Below are 20,064 nucleotides of genomic sequence, written 5' to 3' on the forward strand. Positions count from 1 at the left end.
AAGAGCCGCTGCTCAGGACGTGTGGAGATCCGTGACGGGGACCTGTGGAAAAGTGTCTGTGATCCCCACTTGGTCCCAAGGCTGCTGACGTGCTCTGCAGGGAGTTGCAGTGCGGCGCAGCCCTGCCTGTCGCTGGAGGAAGTCACGTTGGAGAAGGGGTGGGTCCCATGTGGGATGGAGAGCTGCGGTGTGTGGGGAATGAATCCCTCCTCGCCTCCTGCCCCAGGGGGTCCCCCCGGGACCAGCCCTGCACCCAAGCAAACAGCGCTGCTGTGAACTGCACAGGTAAGGACTCAGGGTGGGCTGTTGAACACCGGGGCTGTGCCGGGGGCAGGGGAGGAGGGCAGGGACTGTGCTGGCCTTGGCCTGAGAACAGGAGGGGTGATGTTGTCTCCTGCAGTCTGCAGTTACGCAGGAAAAGATGCAGAAGCCAATGTCTCGCTTCTGTTCCATCCTCCTGCATTTGGTGCACGGATGCCAAAAGGTTCTTAATGGGGACAGAGTCCCTCTGTCCCCTTAGTTACTGTAGCTGCTCCTCTGGGTGCAGTTGTGCAGGGGGAAATGCCTGCTGCCCTGCCACAAAGCCCTGGGGCCAAGGAGCAGCACAGGGATCCCTCTGGAAATGCGGCTTCTTCCCATGTGTCTATGTGACAAGGGGTAGAAAGTGAACAGGTTCACTGAGCCTGTGCTTCTCTGCGTGGCAGAAGGGCTTTTCTGCTTCCAGGGCTCCCATGTTTCTGGCCGTTGGTACCCGGTTATGGATTTGCCATCCTTGGGCACCGTCCCTGGGGCCCTGGATCTGCCAGCTCTGTTCCCTGTGAGCTGGTGGTGCCTTAACTGGTGGCTCTTTGTTCTGTCATCCCAGAGGCACAGCCAGCCTCCGGGGTACCCGGGAAGGGGTGTGGGCTCTTCACTCTTGTCCCAGAGTCAGAGTGATCCCAGGCCTGACCGGGGGTGGGTTGTGCTTGTGGAGACAAGGGAACTGGGAATCTGTTCCCAGAGGCTCGTAAAGGGGTGACCTTCCTGGGGGGATCCCAGACAAGGTCAGGTCTGGGCTGATGCCAAGGACAAGGAGGGGGCATGGTTTGGGAGGCCTCACTGGGACCATCATGTTGCTCCACAGGGGACACGGAAAGTCCTGAGGGAGGAGGGTGAGTTGGGAGGGGCCCAGGGCAGGCTGTGGTCCAGGGGAGCTGGGGGCTCTGGGGAGGAGTAGCCGTGTGATCCTGGGGGAGCCCTGGTGGGGACAGGTCCCTTTTCAGGGTGCTGTCTGGGGAGGAGCAGGTGCCCTGGGTGAGCACAGGATAGGGACGAGGGGTTGTTGTGGTGGAAGTGCCAAAGTGTGTGGTGCCACAAATGACCCAGCAGGGCCAGAGCTGGGCACCCCTAGCCTTGCACAGCCCATGAGGATAGAAGGGATCCCTGAACTGCCCTGGGGACAGCCTGGAGGGGAGTGGGCTCCCACCCTGGTGCCTCGGACTCCACCTGCACAGGGCTTCCCCGAGACCCGCGTGCTGGTGCTGAGCACTGTCCTGACTGGTCCTGTGTCAGTGTTTGAAGGTGCTGTGGAGGTGAGGCTGGCAGACGGCGGCAGGCGCTGTGCTGGGAGAGTGGAGGTGAAACAACAGGGCAAGTGGGGGACCGTGTGTGGTCACTACTGGAGCATGAAGAATGCGGCAGTGGTTTGTAAACAGCTGGACTGTGGGTCTGCTGTTGAAGCTCCTCAGTACGGAGAGTTTGGGCCAGGATCTGGCCCCATTTGGATGGATGATGTTGGCTGTAATGGCACCGAATCTGCCCTGTCTGACTGCACACACGGAGGATGGGGTGAACATGACTGTGTTCATATCCTTGATGCTGGAGTGGTGTGTTCAGGTAAGGGGACAACCTATTCCATACCTCTGGGGCTGGGGTTGTGGAAGGAACCTGGATGTGCCCTAAAGGAACGTAAATCAGGCACCAGAGCATTGCTCAATGTGGCCAGTCACACTGCCAAGCTGGGACTGTCATTACTGGAGTGCCCAGTCCCTGGGGAAAGCCCAGTGGGAACCTGCCCAAGGGTGCCTTACCGTGCCTGGTCCCTGAGCTGGCACAGATGAACCCTCCATCCCTGCCCTGCATTGTCTATTGATTCCCATCTTTCTCCTCCTGTTCACCCAGGAGCTGTCTGGCGGTGCTGCGGGCCAGCTGCCCCCATGCCAGAGGCACCAGAAGTGACTCCTGTGGCCATCCACCGTCCTGGGGAAGGGCGTGAGATGGGGAGATACTTTTAGGTTGTCCCCCCCAGCAGACACAGGTCCCTTGGCTGATGTGTTTGTGCCACCAGCACCCCCTGAGAGTAGCTGGGGGATGTCGTAGGGATTTTTCCTGGAGGCCACCTTGGAGACCAGCTGGCATGTAGTCAGGGTATTGCCAAAGGGCTGTGGGAACTCTCAGGGATCATTGGTTGGTCCCGAATCTGTCCATCTGCTCTAAGGGCACAGATCCTCCTGAGGACATATAGTGATCCATGAGGAGGCCTTTTGGACAGCGGTGTGTGACTCACACTTTGGTCCCAACGGTGTCAACGTGGTTTGCAGAGTCTGCTGTGGGTCTGCAATAGACACACACACCTGAGTTCTGTGATGGTGGAGAGAAGGTGTGTAACTTGGCCTGGATGTGTTTCTGACACCAACACTTTCCCAACAGCTTCCTCTGTCGTTAATGTAAAAGTCAGTCTGTAAAGAAACTCTCAGAGACCAAGGTTTATTTTTTCTGAAAGAAGCATTCCTTTACTGGTGCCAGGCCAGTGAGGCATAATTCCACCTAGCACCGACCCCCTGAACTTGTTAGTATCCTGTTAATATAGGAAAAGGTCATACATATTCATTATCTTTATGGTGAGTATATACATAAGTATAAGCCTTCCCTGGTTCTCCTTTTAATATTATAATGTCCTTTACACAGGCGTGGTAGTGCATCCTTGTGGTCGTTTCAGTATGTCGGTGGCTGTTACTTCCTCCTTGCTCATTTTCTTTACCTTGTCCTTTTCTTAAAATTGTCTATATTGATACTCATCTTTGTTTTCATTAAGTTCACACATGACAAAACCAGGCCATTCTTGTCTTTTTGTAACTCTTCTTCTTGTTATTATCTTTGGGCATTCACCACGTATCCTACTTAATCAAAGCTGACCTTGGATGGTCAGTAGATAAGTGCAAGGCTATCCAATTAAGCAACCACTATCCTCAAAATATATGCAATTAAGCAACTACTATCTTCATAGGCCTATTGTTAACAATAACAGCTCCTTTCAAGGACCTACCTTCTACGCAATCTGTCCTTTCAAAGAAATATTACAAGGAAACTTAAAGCTATTACTGGGATATGCAGTGGGTGATTTGGTCACATCTTGCTTAGAGGTGGTGTGGGATGTGAGTATGTGAATGCCAGAGGGCTCTGGGAACTCCCAGTTGATTAGATTTTTTTTCCAGAATTTTTCCGGCTAGTGGAAGGGAAGAGCCACTGCTCAGGACGTGTGGAGATCCGTGACGGGGACCTGTGGAAAAGTGTCTGTGATTCCCACTTTGGTCCCAAGGCTGCTGACGTGCTCTGCAGGGAGTTGCAGTGCGGCGCAGCCCTGCCTGTCGCTGGAGGAAGTCACGTTGGAGAAGGGGTGGGTCCCATGTGGGATGGAGAGCTGCGGTGTGTGGGGAATGAATCCCTCCTCGCCTCCTGCCCCAGGGGGTCCCCCCGGGACCAGCCCTGCACCCAAGCAAACAGCGCTGCTGTGAACTGCAGAGGTAAGGACTCAGGGTGGGCTGTTGAACACCGGGGCTGTGCCGGGGGCAGGGGAGGAGGGCAGGGACTGTGCTGGCCTTGGCCTGAGAACAGGAGGGGTGATGTTGTCTCCTGCAGTCTGCAGTTACGCAGGAAAAGATGCAGAAGCCAATGTCTCGCTTCTGTTCCATCCTCCTGCATTTGGTGCACGGCTGCCGAAAGGTTCTTAATGGGGACAGAGTCCCTCTGTCCCCTTAGTTACTGTAGCTGCTCCTCTGGGTGCAGTTGTGCAGGGGGAAACGCCTGCTACCCTGCCACAAAGCCCTGGGGCCAAGGAGCAGCACAGGGATCCCTCTGGAAATGGGGCTTCTTCCCGTGTGTCTATGTGACAAGGGGTAGAAAGTGAACAGGTTCACTGAGCCTGTGCTTCTCTGCGTGGCAGAAGGGCTTTTCTGCTTCCAGGGCTCCCACGTTTCTGGCCGTTGGTACCCGGGTGTGGATTTGCCATCCTTGGGCACCATCCCTGGGGCCCTGGCTCTGCCAGCTCTGTTCCCTGTGAGCTGGTGGTGCCTTAACTGGTGGCTCTTTGTTCTGTCATCCCAGAGGAACAGCCAGCCTCCGGGGTACCCAGGAAGGGGTGTGGGCTCTTCACTCTTGTCCCGGAGTCAGGGTGATCCCCGGCCTGACCGGGGGTGGGTTGTGCTTGTGGAGACAAGGGAACTGGGGTATCTGTTCCCAGAGGCTCGCAAAGGGGTAAGCTTCCTGCGGGGATCCCAGACAAGGTCAGGTCTGGGCTGATGCCCAAGGACAAGGAGGGAGCATGGGTTGGGAGGCCTCACTGGGACCATCATTCTGCTCCACAGGGGACACGGAAAGTCCTGAGGGAGGAGGGTGAGTTGGGAGGGGCCCAGGGCAGGCTGTGGTCCAGGGGAGCTGGGGGCTCTGGGGAGGAGTAGCCGTGTGATCCTGGGGGAGCCCTGGTGGGGACAGGTCCCTTTTCAGGGTGCTGTCTGGGGAGGAGCAGGAGCCCTGGGTGGGCACAGGTCAGGGGCGAGGGGCTGTTGGAGTGGATGGAAGTGTCAGAGTGTGTGGTGCCACAAATGACCCAGCAGGGCTGGAGCTGGGCACCCCCAGTCTTGCACAGCCCATGAGGAGAGAAGGGACTCCTGAACTGCCCTGGGGACAGCCTGGAGGGGAGTGGGCTCCCACCCTGGTGCCTCTGACTCCACCTGCACAGGGCTTCCCCAGACCCGCAGTGCTGGGGCTGAGCGCTGTCCTTACTGGTCCTGTGTCAGTGTTTGAAGGTGCTGTGGAGGTGAGGCTGGCAGACGGCGGCAGGCGCTGTGCTGGGAGAGTGGAGGTGAAACAACAGGGCAAGTGGGGGACTGTGTGTGGTCACTACTGGAGCATGAAGAATGCAGCAGTGGTTTGTAAACAGCTGGGCTGTGGGTCTGCTGTTGAAGCTCCTCAATACGGACACTTTGGGCCAGGATCTGGCCCCATTTGGATGGATGATGTTGGCTGTAATGGCACCGAATCTGCCCTGTCTGACTGCACACATGGAGGATGGGGTGAACATGACTGTGGTCATTTCCATGATGCTGGAGTGGTGTGTTCAGGTAAGGGGACAACCTATTCCATACCTCTGGGGCTGGGATTGTGGAAGAACCTGGCTGTGCCCTCAGGGAGCAAAAGTCAGGCACCGGAGCATTGCCCAGTGTGGCCAGTCACACTGCTGAGCTGGAACTGTCATTACTGTTGTCCCCAGTGCCTGGGGAAAGCCAGTGGGAACCTGCCCAAGGGTGCCTTACTGTGCCTGGTCCCTGAGCTGGTGCAGATGAACCCTCCATCCCTGCCCTGCATGGTCTGTTGATTGCCATCTTTCTCCTCCTGTTCACCCAGGAGCTGTCTGGCAGTGCTCAGGGCCAGCTGTCCCCATGCCAGAGGCACCAGAAGTGACTCCTGTGGCCACCCACCGTCCTGTGGAAGGGCGTGAGACGGGGAGCTACTTTGCGGTTGTCCCCCTTAGCAGACACAGGTCCCTTGGCTGATGTGTTTGTGCCACCAGCACCCCCTGAGAGCAGCTGGGGATGTCGTAGGGTTTTTTTTGCCTGTGGCCACCTTGGAGATCAGCTGGCATGTAGTCAGGGTATTGCCAGATGGCTGTGGGAAGTCTCAGGGGTCATTGGTTGGTCCAGAATCTGTCCGGCTGCTCTAAGGGCACCGGTCCTCCTGAGGACGTATAGTGATCCATGATGAGGATCTTTGGACAGCGGTGTGTGACTCACACTTTGGTCCCAACGGTGCCAACGTGGTTTGCAGACTCTGCTGTGGGTCTGCAATAGACACACACCCCTGATTGCTGTGATGGTGGAGAGAAAGTGTGTAACTTGACATGGATGCCTTTGTGACACCATCACTCCTTAAATAGCTTCTTCTGAGATGTGCAGTGAGCGATTTTTGTCACAGTTTGCGTGGAGATGGTCTGGGATGTGGGCATGGGAATGCCACAAGGCTCTGGGAACTCCCAGTTGATTTATTTCCAGGATTTTTCCGTCTGGTGGAAGGGAAGAACCGCTGCTCAGGACGTGTGGAGATCCGTGACGGGGACCTGTGGAAAAGTGTCTGTGATTCCCACTTTGGTCCCAAGGCTGCTGACGTGCTCTGCAGGGAGTTGCAGTGCGGCGTAGCCCTGCCTGTCGCTGGAGGAAGTCACGTTGGAGAAGGGGTGGGTCCCATGTGGGATGGAGAGCTGCGGTGTGTGGGGAATGAATCCCTCCTCACCTCCTGCCCCAGAGGGCCCCCCCGGGACAAGCCCTGCACCCACGCAAACAGCGCTGTTGTGAACTGCACAGGTAAGGACTCAGGGTGGGCTGTTGAACACCGGGGCTGTGGTAGGGGTTGGGGAACAGAGCAGGGACTGTGCTGGGCCAGGTGTGAGGACAGGAGGGGTTGATGGGTTTGTTTGCAGCATGACAATATTGCAGAAGGAGAACAAAGACATGTGGTCCCTCTGGCCCCTCCACCAGCTACTGAGGGTACAGGAGCACCAATCCACTCTCTTTTCTCCACATCTGTCCCCAGAGTACACAGGGATCAGACTGGTGAACGGCAGCACAGTGTGTGCGGGGAGGGTTGAGGTCCAGGTGCTGGGAACCTGGGGGACCCTCTGTGCCTCCCGCTGGGACCTCTCGGATGCCCACGTTCTCTGTCATCAACTCAACTGCGGGTTTGCTGAGTCCATTCCTGGAGGAGAATATTTTGGGAGAGAGACTGGCCCTGTCTGGAGAGACTCATTCCACTGTGACGGGACTGAAGCTCTCCTGCAGCAGTGCCCAGTGACCACCTTGGGCACCTCGCCGTGCTCCCAAGGGAACGCTGCTGCTGTCCTTTGCTCAGGTTAGTGCTGGAAAAATGCTGCATAAACTCCATTTGTCACTTGTGTGCAACATAGCCACTAAAAGTAGGGGTTCCATGGCCGTATCAGGCTGAATTTCTCCTTGGGGAAACCCTGGCTTCCCCAGGAACTGTCTGGAGGGCTTTCCCTGCTCAGACTGACCGCTCGACTTTGGGAGAGCTGAGGACTGAACGGAGGCAGGCATCTGCCCCCAGGGCAGTGGCTTAGGCCCCAGCACCACCGCCAGGCCCGGGCTCCTCTCTCCTCGTACTGTGCAGCGAGCCCAGGACAGGGCTGCAGGGCTCTGCTCCATCCCTCTGGCTGCAGCCGACCGCATCCGTCCCCACAGAGAGCCCTGCAGAGCCTCATCCCCCCACCCAGGCAGGAGCTGGTGCCCCCAGCAGCAGCTGACCTGGCTGTGAGCTGCAGAGAGGGCCCAGGCTTTGCCCTCACTTCTCGTCAGCACAAGGCTCCACCTTGTCCCGTTTGGTTGAAAATCCCCCCTTGCCCTGCTCCCTGCAGGGTGCCATGCTCCCGGTGCCGCCGATGGCAGTGGCATCTCTGCTGTCCCCAGGCCCAGCTGGCTTTGGATCCCTGCGGCTGGTGGGCGGAGGGAGCCGGTGCAACGGACGAGTGGAGATCTTCCAGGATGGGGCGTGGGGCAGAGTCCTGGATGAGCAGTGGGACGTGCAGGAGGCCAGCGTGGTGTGCCGGCAGCTGCAGTGCGGAGAGGCAGGGACAGCCTACAACCCCCCAAAGCCTGAGCGAGGGACGGGCCCCGTGGGGCTGCGAGGGGTCTGGTGCGCAGGGCACGAGGCCAAGCTGACCCTCTGCAACACCTCCCTGCCCGGCAGTGCGCTGGCGGCAGGGCTTGCGGAGGACGTGGGAGTCATTTGCTGGGGTGAGTGGCACTGCCCAGGCGCCCAGGTGACGGTCTGTGCAGGCGGGCAGGCCCTGACAGCGACTGGGGTTTCCACCCGCTGCAGGGAGCCGGCGGGTCCGGCTGGTGAACGGGGCCGGGCGCTGCGCGGGGAGAGTGGAGATCTACTCCCAGGGCATCTGGGGGACTGTCTGCGACGACGGCTGGGACCTGTCTGATGCCGCCGTCGTTTGCCACCAGCTGGGCTGCGGAGAGGCAGTGGAGGCAGCCGGCTCCGCTCGCTTCGGGGAAGGCTCCGGGCAGATCTGGCTGGATGGTGTGAACTGCTCCGGGGCCGAAGCTGCTCTCTGGGACTGCCCGGCTGGGCCCTGGGGGCAGCACGACTGCGGGCACAAAGAGGATGCGGGAGTCGTCTGCTCAGGTCTGTGCCACCTCAGGAGCTGTGGTGGGAGCCTGGTCCCGGGGAGGGCAGGACGCGGGGAGAGCCGGCCATGGCCAAGGCTGCCCCTGGCTGCCTCTGAGCTCCTGCCCAAGGCCCACCCATGCACGGACACCCTCAGTCCCACGGGGGGTCCCTGGGGAGCTCAGCTGTCCCCAAGGGTTCGCGGGAAGGGCAGGGTTGGCTGTAAATCCGGGACTTCTCTCTGCCCCTGGGTGCAAGGGGGATGTGGTGGCCTTGCCCCTGCCCGGCTGAGGGCCTGGGGGGGTGCAGAGGTGTCCTGGCTCCCACAGCCCCAGATCAGCCTGTTCCCGCTTTGGGGCCTTTTCTTCCCAGAGTTCGTGGCCCTGAGGCTGGAGAACAGCGACGGCTGCTCCGGGCGCCTGCAGGTTTTCTACAACGGGACATGGGGGAGCATTTGCTCTAACTCCATCACTGACAACACGGTGACACTGGCGTGCAAGGAGCTGGGCTGCGGGGATGGAGGATCCCTGGAAACACGCCTGCCCTCTGGCAGGGTGTCTGGCCCTGCCTGGCTGGATCGCGTGCAGTGTGGGGAGACAAACAGCTCTTTCTGGCAGTGTCCCTCCACGCCCTGGAATCCACAGTCATGTGAATACCTGGAAGAGGAGATCCACATCACCTGCAATGGTAACTCTGAGGCACCCATGCACCAGTGTCACCCCAGATCCTGCTCCCCACGGGGCATGGCCAAACACAAAGAAAGAGCTTGGAGAGGCTTTTACTTTCCATGCCAGACCCTTCCGCTGCCAGTGGCACAAACGTGACCGCGGCCACACACATCCAGCAGCAGTTGCCACCCAGGTTGCCACCAGTGCCTGGGGAAGCAGAGGCATCTCCAGGTGAGGTCTCAGAAGAGACCCGACAGGCTTCAGAAGAGCCTCCCCTCCATAGACAAGCTACTGCTGCTCTGTGAGCCAGGGACCTTCTGGGGCTGAGCAATCAGGGTCCCCCCACAGTCCTGCACGTGTCCCATGGATGACTGGGGTTCAGTTGCTGCCGTGCCCCAGATGGTGCAGGGACGCCCGAGCAGAGCTCAGCCCCGCTCTCTTCTGCATGATCCCCCAAACCAGCCCCTTCACCACAGTGTTTCCTTCTTCAGGGGGACAGACAGAAATGCCTCCAACCTCGCTGGCGCCGTGCCCCAACTCCACGAGCTGCACAGGTAGGGAGCTCCCCTCTGTGTCTGGCAGGGCTCTGCCTGCTCTCCCGGTGCCATGGGAGGTCTTACTCTTCTCCAGCCAGGGAGAAGATTCGTGCCGTGGGGGCAAGGACGGGTGCTCGGGCAGAGTGGAGGTCTGGCACCGTGGCTCCTGGGGGACGGTGTGCGACGACTCGTGGGACATGCAGGATGCCGAGGTGGCGTGCAGGCAGCTGGGCTGTGGTCCTGTGGTGTCTGCCCTGCATGAGGCTGCATTTGGGATGGGGACGGGCCCCATCTGGCTGGAGCAGGTGGAGTGCCGGGGGACGGAGCCATCCCTACAGGACTGCTGGGCCCGGCCCGGGGACAGCGGGGCTTGCCGGCACAAGGAAGATGCTGCCGTGCGCTGCTCAGGTGAGTGGCAGGGCTGGGAGCCCTTGCTCGGGTATTGGCAGGGAGCTAGGGAAGGCCTTTTGTCCACACAGTCCTGGCATGGACCCCGACCTCCCGAGAGAAAGAACGTTCCTGTGGAGTGCAGGAGCCCGGTGCCAGGCAGGGAGCAGCCTCAGTGTAACTGGCCGTGCTCTGGCCACTGCCCGTGGGGCTCTGCAGCCCCAGGGCTATCCCCTGGGCTGCCTCTGCCATCCTGCCTGCTTCCCAGAGCAGAGGTGCTGGGCTCTGCCCCGGCCTCCCTTTCTGGCACTACAGGAGGGGCAATTTGGGTTGGATGTGTCAGGGACATCTAGACACACACACACACACACACACACACACACACACACACACACACACACGGTGTGTTGGGGAGGAGGTTTCCTGATACCCACACACCCAGTGTCTAAGCCCAGCTCTCCTTTTCCTCCTCTGCAGCTACACCCAGGACGACAACACCCCCACCCCGAGCAGGTAACTTGTCCTCCCCCCAGGCTGGATACCCCCGGGGCCAGGCTGTGACCCCACAGCTGGATGGAAGGGGCTCCTAGCTGGGGTGTGAAACTGCCTGGAGGAGATACTGGAGTGGTGGCAGGGGGCTGGGGAGAGCTATAATTTACCCAGGATGGTGGAAGCTTTCCTGTCACTCACCCCTGGGTGCTGCCCCTTCGAAGTTGTCTCCCATGCAGATCCCACCCAAAGCCATCAGAGCAGCAGCGGGAGAGTCTCAGTGCCCGTCATCATGTGCATCATCCTGGGGACCCTTGTCTGCCTGCTCCTGGCCCTCCTGGCTGGACAAGTGCTGAGCGCCAGGGCTGGACGCAGAGGTGGGTCCTTGCCCAGAGGTGCTGGGGGGAGATACCTCCTGGCAGGGCTGTGGGGTGCTGCAGGGGGTGTCAGCAAGGGGCACAGGCAGAGCGGGAGGGTGAGACTGTGTGCTGCTACCTGCCTCATGTGCTTCCCCGTTCAGTGCCTGGCTGTGGGGCACCAGAAGCAAGGGGTGGAGAGAGCCCTGAGGTGGGGGCAGTTAGCCATGGGGTGAGGAGAGAAATGGCAGAGAGGGGATGGCCAAGGCTGGCAGTGCTCTCGGTAGTGCTGGAGGGGGCTCTGGGGCAAGAGAGGTGCTAGGAGGAGTGTGGGGCAGCAGGGTCCATCACCGTGGTGTCAGGCCCCCAGGCTGTCCCCCTGCCCAGCCCTGCCCACCCCCTGGTGGGACAGGGGCAGGTAGGGGCAAGCTCCAGGTGACGAGGAAATGTGGGAACATATCCAGGGTGAGACAAGGGGGACATTGTGCACAGGCCAGAGGGGCATGAGCGCTGTCTCCAAAGGGATGATGTGAGGGTGATGCTGCCCCAGATAATCTTCACACCAATGCTGCCCTCACTGGGGATGTGGCAGCTGTGCCTGGACAGTGCAGTGGGGCTGTGCTGTTGGACCAGTCCTGAGGTGGCACATGGAACCGTTTTGGGGGAGCACAGTGGGGTCCCTTTGCCCCTCTGCCTGTCCCTGTGCCAGCCCTGTCTCTGTCCACAGGCTCCAGCAGAGCCCAGGAGCCCTTCCCCGAGGCTGTGTACGAGGAGATCGGGTACAGCCCAGCGTGGGAGAAACGGGCCAAGTTTGATCGCTCAGGTGGGTGTGGGTCTTCCCTGGAGGCACATCCGCAGGACCCTTTCCTCTGGCCCCAACCGAGAGCTGACCCCCTGAAGACCCCCAGCCTGTGGTCCCTGTGGCGCTGGGGCTGTGGGAGCTGTGGGGAGAGCATCCAGGTCCTGATCCCAGGAGAGAAGCTTTCTCCCAGTCAGCTTTGACTGTCCCAGCTGGACAGCCCCTCTCTTCCTGCCCCTGCACCCCATGAGACACCCGAGGAGCGAGGCAAGGGGCTGTCCTGGGCCAGCTCTGGAAGCTCCTTTGAGACAGGGTTTGTCCCGGGGGAGCAGGGTGAATTCCCAGACCTCCTCCCCACATAGCCCCAGCTCTGTGGGTCCCCCTTCCCCAGCAGCGCTGACCGTGAACCACGTCAGTGGGGCTTGCTCCATAACACCCGCTGTGCATCTCTCCAGGCTCCTATTCAGAGGAGTCCCTGACCCAGCTGCAGCCCCACCCTAGGGTCAGTGAGGAGGAGAAAGGTCTGGGATCAGCACCAGGTAACGGAGGCAGGAAGGGGTTGATCTCCCTGCAGACATGGGGTGGACAGAGGTGTCCCTGAGTGTCACCATCGGAGAAGGGGAAGACATGGGCATCTCTTGTGGTTCTGCCAAGCCCAGTGTCTGCGCTCTGTGTCCCTGCACATCCTCCCATCCTCTGCTCTGCAGGACGGATCTTCTCACTGTCACCAACTCCCCTCTCCTTTCAGACGTCCTTGTCCTGCCCGGAGGTGACCCAGCAGATGGCTACGATGATGCCAGGGAGGTTCCTGATGCGGGGGAGGATGATGTGCCTGGGCAGGGAGAGTGGGAAATGCCCAGGATGCCAGAGGAGGGAGCAGGGCCCAGGGCTGCACCTGGAGGTGAGAGGGAAAGAGAGCGCTGCCTGTTCCTAGGGTGCCATCCCTGGTGCCCCTCAAGTCACTACCCTACTGACACCCAAACCTGCAGGGAAGAGGAAACCTGGCATGGGAGTTTTCTTTGAAAGGCCCGGGGGTGGGAGAAGGAGCTGAATGTGGTGAGGACCAGGGAGGGTGGTGGTGTACAGACCCCATGGGGTGAACTGAAACGTCCGACCTTGCTGCTTGCAGGGGGCAGCCTGCGCTCCTGGAGAAGTGCCGACGTCCCTGGAGCTGAAGGAGACACCTTGTCCCTGTCCCCGGGGAGCATGGGCTATGATGATGCTGAAGAGGTGCCTGTGGCACTTCCCTGTGAGGACGCAAAGGCTGTGACACCCGAGCTTGGTGCACAGCAGTCCCTGAGCCCCAGGCCAGGAGAGCCCATCCCTGCTGCACAGCTGGGTGCAGCCGGGAGGGAGGAGAGGTCTGTGCAGCTGGGAGAGCCGCGAGCACCAGGGGACTGTCTCCCTTGAGCCATGGGCAGCAGAAACTGCTGGGAGTTTCCTCCGTTTTTATTCCCATTTTTATGCTGTGCATTCTTATATTTGCTTATTAAAAGCCTCTGGGGGCTTTGACCCAGAGCTGGTGCTTCCCTACCAGGTGTCAGGGCATCTCCCTGAGGCTGGTCAGGGGGAGCAGAGAACAGAGACACCATGGCAAGGAAGGGACACGTCTCAGGGACAGCAGGCTCAGGGTCAGCCTGTGGGGCTGCGTGAGGCCATGGTCCCTGGGGAATAATCTTGGTGAGAGAGACATCCATCCTGCTGCCCACAGGCAGTTTCTAATCAAAGTGACTCTCTGATAGGTCCCATGATGCACCCCAGTGGGAGCACCCATTTCTTCCCCAAGGGTTCCAGCTGCTCTTTCCCACAGGCCCTGCCTGGGCCACACTGATCCCACCATGCAGAGGCCACGACAGAGCTGCCATGTCAGGGTGAGCCCTGGGCTTTTGTCTCACAGAAGCGAGCACTAAGGTGACCGCAGGTCCCTGAAAACCCCAGCCAGCCCCAGGTGGGATCATGGCCCGCGGATTACTTCCCACAATGCTTGGGAGGCAGATCTGCTCCCCACTGCCGTGGGACAGGGTGCAGAGCCACCTCCTGGGAAACACGTGGCTGGGATTCTCTCTCCTCATGCTCTGCCAGGACCCCAGTCTCCATGGGCTGTTCCTCCTGCCTTGCAGACCCAGAGCAGCCCTGGGAAACCCTCCTCCTGCTCCCCTGCAGCTCCCACCCCTGCCCCCCTGCTGCCTTGCCAGGTATGTCAGTTTGGGTTGTGTGCGGGGCAGTACTTGTGGGCAGGTACGTGAGGGCTGGGAGCACCGAGGATGAGGGCACCGTTCCCTCAGCGCTGTTAGAGGGCCAGGGGGTTGGAGAAAGCTTCCCCACAAGACGCGTGCGGCAGCCAAAAGCCATGGTCCAGCCCCTGGCCTGGAGAAGGACCCATCTGGGAGGATGCTCATGTGGGCACATTTCCATGGCAGTGGAGATTTTGTGTCCCTCCACTAAAACAGGTGCTGCTGGGAGCTGAGCCAGGGTCCCGGTCCCTCTCCCTCAGCTGGGGTTTCACCTGCCCCAGCACCCACGGCACAGAAACCTTGTGCAGAAGCCAGGCTGGGAGAAGAGTTTGGCACCTGGGCAGGACCTGGCGCCCAAACTGCCCAACTGCCCTCCCTGTTCCCGCTGGTGGGTCTCCGCACTCCACCGGCTATTCCCCAATGGGCTTCTCTGCTGCAGGCTGGAAGGTGTGTTGGGTGTCTGTGGCAGGATTGCCTGTGGGGAGTAGCTGCAGCTCCATAGTGCTGCAAACAGTAGGATCTGGCCCTGGAGCAGAAGTGGAGAGGAGGCAGACGTTGCCAACATCTTCTCCTATAGCAGTGTTGCCCCATTCCCTGCTGGGAGCTCCTCCACCCCTGGGCTGACCCTGGGGGCACCTGGGGGGAGCCGAGGTTCACACATCCCTCTGCCCCACTCCTGAGAGCCTTCCTGCTGGCAGCCCTCATGGGAGAGCAGCGTTCCCAGGGCAAGATCCCCACAATGATGCGTGACATCCATGGGCATTGCAAACACAGCCTGGAGAACTCCCACTGGGATAAGCTCCAGACCTGCATCTCAGAGAAATAAGTTTATAAAAGTGAAGATGAAGAGGAGAGTGTTATTTTCTGAACATGGGATGGTGGGGGCCTCTGGGCAGTATGGACACTGATCTGCACACTCAAGGTGCCCCATGTGGAAACTGGGGAGAAGAACCCAGTGCCTATCCGGTGTGACTGCCCCACCAGCTCTGCCCTCCCACAGGTGTAATATTTCTCTCATAATCTGGCACCTGGTAGAGGTTTGCCTCTTCCTCCTTGAGGAAATAAGCCCCAGGCGTGGGTGTGCTTGAGGGGACAGCACCCCTGAGCAGAAAGAACCTGTTTCATGCATTTTGGGACCTAACAGGCTGGCCCTGCCAGCTGGGTCCCTTCTCTGCAGCAAAGCAGGATTGCCACTGTGCCCCAGATCTGTGGCTGCTCCTGCAGCTCCTGAGGATCTACCTGAGGGGGGTTGCAGTGAGACCCCAACCCTCAGCACCGCTGCCCCACGCTGGAAGAGCTCGGATGTGGAAAGCCCATGGGAGAGCAGCCTTATTTCTCTGAGTTTGGGCTCCCTGTTGCCAAGGGCTGGGCACCCTGCGGTGAAAGTCCGTGTCTCTCCCCCCTTTTGGTTGCCAGTTTTTTGCTGGGGGAGCAGCCAAGGCACCATGTCCTGGCCTCGCTGCCTGGGCATGTGTGTGGACAGGCTTGTGACTCCCCGATCCCACCAGCACAGGGTGCACGGAGACACCAGACACCCCATGAATAAGAGGTGGGCACCGGCCCCACCAGTCGCACCTCTGCCGAGCTGTGCCTGACCTCAGCAGCTCCCGTTCCCTGAACTGGGGCTCTGCTCCAGCCAGTGGTGCCGGTGGAAGGAGAAACACCTGGAGACAGGGTCAGGGTAGGAAATGTCATTCCTCCGGCTGGGAGTCCCACAGCCCTGTCCAGGCTCATCCAGCTCAGACACCCCTACCTGCTGGCACAGAGGAGTGCTTCCCATGTGGTTTGGGATCTCCCCCTGGAGAAAGGACAATCTTAGAGCCTTGCCCTGGCAAGCCACCAGGGCAGTGTGGCCCTGGTCCCAAAGGACACCTGCGCTGGACCAGCACTCTCACAGCACATCCCTCAGTGCAGCCAGAAACGATTCCGAGCGTGCTGCTGAAATCTGTGCCCTCCCTGAGGCAGCACACCCAGCCCTGCCACCGCCCTCCTGCCCTCAAAGCCAAACCCTGGCTGGGCAGGACAGGCCCACAGGGCCTGGAGATGACCAGAGCCTAAACTCCAGCCCACACCTGCCTGTGGCTGGGGAGTCAGGGCAGCAGCACCCCTGGAGGTGCAGGGGATGGAACCCAGGATCTCCCCCATGCAAAGCAGCTGCTCAGCCACTGAGCTACAGCCCCCTGAGACCTGCCAGCAAGAGAGACACTCTCCTCCCATGATGTGTCTGTGCCAATCACAGTGCCGTTGTCCCCCAGGTGCCCTGGGACCCTCTGCAGAAAACAGAACCTGAAGCCTCCTGAGATGGGGGAAGTCAGGACTGGCTCTCCACTGGGGCCTGATCCTGCCCTAGGGCTGCACTGCAGAGTGCTGCCCCTTTACCGTCTCTGCAGGGAAATGGGGCAGGAGGAGGCTCTTGCTGCAGGCTCTTCTCCCATGCTCTGGCCCATTCTGAGCTAGGTCGATGGAGAAGAGAAAACCCCTGAGCCTCCTCTGCCCTCCAGGACAGCACCCCATTCTGCCACGTCTGTCCCCAACTCCACAGCAGGAGCAGTGCAACAGGGTGAGGGAAATTCCCTCCCTGGGGTGAGGTGCCCCCCAGGCTCTGATGGCACCCCAGGGTGTGTGTGTGGGGGGCACACAGGGGCAGAAATCCTATAACCCCTCCTCCAGTCACTGGGACTTGCCCTGCACCACTCCTCCCAGCAGCATCCCAGGAGGTGAGGTGGACAGCAGGCTTCCATCTCCCTGGGGCTGCGGGTGTGGGGTGGGCTCAGGGACCTCCCCACTCCTCCAGTGCTGAGGCCTGTCCTGACAGCAAAGCAGTGCCCTGGGACAGCCCTGGCTGGGGTCTCTGTGGCAGGGTGGCTGAGCACGGGCAGCTGTTAACTCCAAGGCTGAAAGCCTGACCACATGCAGGGGTGGTGTCTTCGTGGTGGTAAACATGGGGCAATTGTGCTGCTCAGCTGCAATGAGTGCCTCTCCCTGGGAGTGGGGGGACAGTGGCCTCCCTGTGGGCAGTGTGCCCTGGTCTGGGAACTGAGGTTGAGGTGAAGGATGTGTGTGAGGAGGGGAGCAGTCTGTGCACCAGTGAGAATGACCATGAGGAGAGAGACAGAGTCTTTGCAGAGACCCCTGAGTGGAGAGATCCCGATCCCTGTGGAGCAGGGAAGGAGACCCAGCTGGAGAACACCCCAAAGACACACTGAGTGGAGAGTCCTGCCCAGGGGAAGCCTGGGGGCTTGTGGCGCAAGAGGAAGGATCCTTCTAACCTGTAGATGTGCAGCTACAGCGCACGGGCAGTGCTCTGGCAAGAGGGGAAGGAGCAAGGAGGGACAGGGCAGGATGGACAAAGGCAGACGGGATCTGCAAGACCCTAAGGGAGAAAAAATTACTGAAACCTGGGGTTGAGCCAGGGACCTTTAGATCTTCAGTCTAACGCTCTCCCAGCTGAGCTATTTCAGCCCTGCCCCAGCAGCCCTTGTCCCTGTGCCACCTGTGCCAGGCCACAGCCTGACACACGTGAGGAGAGCTCCTTGGGGACGTTCCCAGGAAAAAGCTGTTCCCAGTGCAAGCAGAGTGGGCCTGGCCTCTCCCTGCCCCTGTGGTCAGGTGGGCTCCAGTTGCGGGGTGGGTGCCAGTTTACAGCAGGAGTGACAAGATATGTGTTGGGCCTTGAAAACAAAGGTCATGGTTGCAAAGTCAAGTGAGAAGGCCAGGCACATGCAGCTGCAAAGGCTGAGGGAGAAAGAAGTGTGGGGTTAGTGGCAGACCCCTCTCACAGGGAAGAGAAGGCCCAGGGGAGGAAGAGCTTGTGCTGGTGCCATAGGCTTTTGCTTCATTCTTGCCTGAGCCAGAGCTTTTGTTCAATGTTGGGAGACCACATGTAGGGGGAAAGGAGGCTTGGAAACCTCCAAGGGTCTGGGTTGCAGAGCCTCTCAAGATAACCTCTTCCAGTGTGTAAGTGACCTCATGGTTATGACCTCATGGTCCTCATCTCCTGCCTGAATGTTCTTTCCATTTTTGTCCCTTGCCTCTCCTTTTCCCACCATGCACCACGCTGAAGAGCCTGGCTCTATTTTAACTGCCTGACAGGTACTGAAATGCTCCTACAAGGTTTCCCGAAGCCTTCTCGTCTCCATACTTGAGAGTGTTCCCTCAGCCTTTCCTCAGGTGGGAAGCTCTCCAGCCCCCTGCACGTCTACACATGCCCAACTGAATTGGTGCCTCTTCACTGAGTTTGCTCCAGTTGATTGATGTCCTTCCTGTACTGGGGGCAGGAGGCCCCAAACTCAGTGCAGTACTGGGCATGTGGTCTAGCAAGCACTGAATGGAAGGGGAGAATCCCTCCCCCTCATCTCCTGGCCATGCTCCTCTTCAGCCAGCCAGGATGCTGTTGGCCTTCTGGGTTGCCAGCCGTCACTGCTGACTCATGTGCAGCTTGTTGGCCACCATGAACCCCAGGGCCTTTTCTGCTGAGCTGCACCCCACCCAGGGCTGTTGCCCAGGGTTAGGCCAGCCCAGGGAAGGACTTGGTTGAAGATGAGGGGTGTTGAGGGAAAGGATTAGGGAGGTAGGTAGGGCTTAGATTTCAGGCATCTGGTGAGGGTTTCAGCTTCAGTGATCAGGGCAGGGCTAAGGATGAGAGCTCACCTTTCAGGGTTAGGTGTTAGGGTATAGGCAAAGGTTTAGGGTGAGCTGGGCAGTGCCAGGCCTGAGGGGCAAGGATGTGGCACTCTGCCTGTATTTGTCCTCAGAGTGACCGGGGGAAAACCTCAGCTGCTGATGACCAAAGGAATCACCATTCAAATGGGCTGGGAATTAGCACTGAGCCCCTTGGCAGGGCACATCCAAGGGGCTACATGACACAGGATGTCTCTGTCACCCTGAAGTCACTTGCCTCTGTTCTTCTGCTCTAATCAGCCCCCAGAGAGGCTCACGTCAATCTCCTGAGGGAGCTTCCTCACCCAAACCCCTCAGCATGCCCCACTAAACCCCAAAGACTCTTTATTCCTCCCATAGCTCTCCAGACTCAGTAACTTTCCCCTGGGAGCTTGTTAGAGTGCAGCAACTCTAATTAGTTTATTCTTGCATCTTAATTTCTGTCCGGTTGCAGGGGGCTTTTAGAACAGCTGTCTTCGAGGATGGGTTTTGCTAAATATAATGATGTTAACAAGCACATGATGTAACACAAGTTAATTTCTTTCTCAGCTATACCTCAGAAATGCTTTGAACATTGACAAATGATTTTTCAGTTGGCTGTAAGAAGTTCCCACAACACCCCAACTTCACTTGATAGAGGTGGGCATGGGCTAAGGAGGCACAGGAAGATGGGCAGGGAGATCACTAGAGGCGTGAGTTGGTGAGAAGGCTCTGGGCTTGAAATTTGGCCAAAAAGGTGGAAAAGTTGATTTAAACTGCCAAACTCTTTTTTTAGTCAACTTGCTAATTGTGTGTATATTTATAATTTCCTATCTATTTGTCTAGAGTATTCCTTTTATGGTCATCGCTTGAGGAAGATAGACCTTAGTGGAGGCTTGGACTTGGCATACAGTTGAGGAGTTTATTGTTGATTTTTTTTTTAATAATTTGTATCATGTTTTACTTCTCTTTCTTCAAATTAATAAGATTCCTGTGACTATTTACAGTCAAGTCTCAGGGTAAATCAGGTGGGAATTGGTGCAAAGGAGCTGTAACATTCAGCTGTGAACATCAGTGAGGAAGCCTGATGTAGAAGAATGCAAGTCCCAGGCAGCCCCTGAGGGAAATGGTGGGGCAGGGGAGGTGGGGAGGAAAGTTGCCCATACAGTGGGGTACCATGAGGAGACCGCTGTTGCTACATTTCCTGTCCTCCTTAGAAGACCCTCTGAATTGGAGAAAGCTTCTATCACTTCTGTAAAATTAAAAAAGGATTAAAACCCCTTCAAAATGAAAAAAAAAAAAAAGTATTTTTATGAAGTTGTCATTAAAATCTTCCACTTTAATTAGACTCCTGAAGCCTCTCCAATTAGCTGTGCAAGCCTGGAAGTCCTGAAATAATTGATGGAAGAGATGTGGCTCCTTTGGGTTTTCTGCACTTTGATGAGACCGGGGGTGTATTTGGTGCTTGAACCACAGATACTGAGAGGAGCTGAACCAACCTCTGAAGGGGTTAAAGTC

The 20,064-nt window shown here is 58.5% G+C and overlaps 2 protein-coding genes across 2 annotated transcripts; both read left to right on the forward strand.

Moving 5' to 3' along the window:
- Positions 1-1,604: 1,604 nt before the first annotated feature.
- LOC122153075 (scavenger receptor cysteine-rich type 1 protein M130-like) lies at positions 1,605-5,718 on the forward strand (the record flags this gene model as incomplete). Its single annotated transcript, XM_042789189.1, has 3 exons — positions 1,605-1,875; positions 5,064-5,299; positions 5,662-5,718. Coding segments are annotated over 3 exons (564 nt in total), but the record flags the coding sequence as incomplete, so codon positions are not given.
- Positions 5,719-6,731: 1,013 nt separating this feature from the next.
- LOC122153076 (antigen WC1.1-like) lies at positions 6,732-12,849 on the forward strand. The gene is made up of 11 exons (XM_042789190.1): positions 6,732-7,158; positions 7,737-8,057; positions 8,143-8,457; positions 8,812-9,126; positions 9,599-9,652; positions 9,746-10,051; positions 10,759-10,896; positions 11,603-11,698; positions 12,130-12,213; positions 12,423-12,519; positions 12,804-12,849. Exons 1-11 carry the CDS (start codon positions 6,732-6,734, stop codon positions 12,847-12,849), a joined length of 2,199 nt encoding a protein of 732 aa, XP_042645124.1.
- Positions 12,850-20,064: the final 7,215 nt, after the last annotated feature.

This window comes from Tyto alba, unplaced genomic scaffold (genome assembly GCF_018691265.1).
Source record: "Tyto alba isolate M040663 unplaced genomic scaffold, T.alba_DEE_v4.0 Super-Scaffold_15, whole genome shotgun sequence".
Lineage (NCBI taxonomy): Eukaryota > Metazoa > Chordata > Aves > Strigiformes > Tytonidae > Tyto > Tyto alba.

Bases quoted from the DNA above. Each gene is read 5' to 3' on its own strand.
- LOC122153076 (XM_042789190.1), top strand. From the start codon at position 6,732: ATGACAATATTGCAGAAGGAGAACAAAGACATGTGGTCCCTCTGGCCC. The intron at 8,058-8,142 runs GTGAGTGGCACT...CACCCGCTGCAG, and splicing joins CGTGGGAGTCATTTGCTGGG to GGAGCCGGCGGGTCCGGCTG. The intron at 8,458-8,811 runs GTCTGTGCCACC...TTTTCTTCCCAG, and splicing joins TGCGGGAGTCGTCTGCTCAG to AGTTCGTGGCCCTGAGGCTG.